The sequence below is a fragment of the Pinus tabuliformis genome, chromosome 8, assembly GCF_031772625.1.
Source record: "Pinus tabuliformis cultivar Carrire ecotype Pingquan chromosome 8, CPIR1, whole genome shotgun sequence".
In the NCBI taxonomy this organism is placed as follows: domain Eukaryota; kingdom Viridiplantae; phylum Streptophyta; class Pinopsida; order Pinales; family Pinaceae; genus Pinus; species Pinus tabuliformis.
Window position 1 is genome coordinate 1,870,043,337 of NC_142294.1, and position 1,696 is coordinate 1,870,045,032.

General features: G+C 37.4%; 1 protein-coding gene across 1 annotated transcript; it reads right to left on the minus strand.

Moving 5' to 3' along the window:
• Positions 1–515: 515 nt before the first annotated feature.
• LOC149243805 (uncharacterized) lies at positions 516–1,358 on the minus strand. Its single transcript, XM_089371315.1, has 3 exons — positions 907–1,358; positions 619–801; positions 516–531 (listed from the first exon to the last, which is right to left on the minus strand). The coding sequence occupies exons 1-3, from the start codon at positions 1,356–1,358 to the stop codon at positions 516–518; spliced, it is 651 nt and encodes a 216-aa protein (XP_089227441.1).
• Positions 1,359–1,696: the final 338 nt, after the last annotated feature.

Below are 1,696 nucleotides of genomic sequence, written 5' to 3' on the forward strand. Positions count from 1 at the left end.
TTAAATATTCATATTACATTTCCAAGGTATCTTCTCAAATATACTTTTGGAAAAGATATGGTCTTCTCAAATTTATTCTAAATTACATATTCATATTTTATTCTCAACGCGTCTTCTCAATTCTACTTTGGATAAGATATGGTAAGAAAAGTCAAAGATATTAAAATAAAAGGATTAGGGGTAGTCATGACATTAACGATAGGTGGTTCAGGTGGATGGGAGGAAGAGACATAAAAGGGAAGCAAGATTGGAGGAGAAGGAGGGATCCTTGGTCTTTGTTTTGGCATTCGAAGATTTTATTTTGGTGGAGGAATGTGGAGAAAGAGAAGGGAGAGAATGGAGAGAAAAATGAGAGAACACAAACTTGGATCAATTGGAGATTGTTGGTTTTAACTTGGACACACTACAGTTGGTTGGTCCAAATTGTTGGTCAGAGCCAGGTTCAAATCTGGACCCTAAAAACCCACCTACATGACACAACACACCTTGCTATAGTCTTGTGTAACCCCACATGCCTATACGAAATCCACCCTGCAATATACAAAAGAGAGAAAAACAAAAATTAGCTCTACTACATAGTATATATTGCCCGCCATCATTGGATTATGATTATGATACCAATTCGCCAAGTAATTTGCATATTGATCATCTGGGAACATAAGATCTACACCATTTCCCATCCATACTCCGGGGGTTGGCGGGCAACCACTATACTCTCTCATGTTCCCACATGTCTTTTGAAGATATTCTTCATATGTCATACGTAGAAGACCTTCCTTATGAAGATAATTAACCTTTTGCCTTGAATTCCCACTAGCTCGAGATCACTCTTTATTTACATCTGTTCATCAAGGCCTTTCTCTCTCTGTGTGTATATCATTTATCCTCTCCATTGAAAATAGTTACCTTGAGGTAGAAGCTTTTGGTTCTTCCAAATGTCCAAAAGTCATATTTGACACCAACCCACCAAAAGGATTGTACCATTCAAGTGGTTTGATAGGCGGGTGATGTGAAGAGGGATACAACATAGGCATTATAGACCAATTGCCCTGAGATGTTGAATATCCTCCCATGCAATTTCCATCAACCGTAGCACTACCATAATCTATATGGAGCCTTTTTGTAAGGGTAGAATCTCTCACAACCATCTTGTGCTTATGTTTTCCTTCAAATTCAGCTCCTTCATCTATGAGACCACAAAGATCTTCTCCAGTTTCCCACGTTAGCTCCTGGAAATCTTTACTAATCTTCATTGGCTTGTACTCATTCAATGGGTTCTTCAGATGGAGCATCTTCTGGAATGGTAAATTGTAAAGACGAAGCTGCCTCAAAAGTGCATCCCCATGAATTTGTTCCATTATTTGATTCATTCCAAACAATTTCTCTCTTCCAACTAACAAGAGACATCATTTGGGCATATCCTTGGAAGTATTCACTCATATTGACACTAAAACTTAGAATGACTCTTTCTGAATTATGGAAAGCTTACTCTAAAATAGGCTCATTCATCACTTGAGTTACCCAAATTGCCTTTTCAATTGACTTTTGTATATTATGATGACTCGGACTCTTAATTATGAAGTTTCATGTTAATGCAACCTTCCCTCTTCTAAAGAAGTGCCATTGATCATTATGTTATTAGATAAATGCTAAAATCTCCATTTATTAAATCCTTGGGGTTCTTTGCCACATTCCT

Coding starts and splice junctions, on each gene's coding strand:
- LOC149243805 (XM_089371315.1), bottom strand. CDS start 1,358: ATGGAACAAATTCATGGGGATGCACTTTTGAGGCAGCTTCGTCTTTAC. Junction 802..906: donor CCAAAAGCTTCTACCTCAAG/GTAACTATTTTC, acceptor TGGGAATTCAAG/GCAAAAGGTTAATTATCTTC.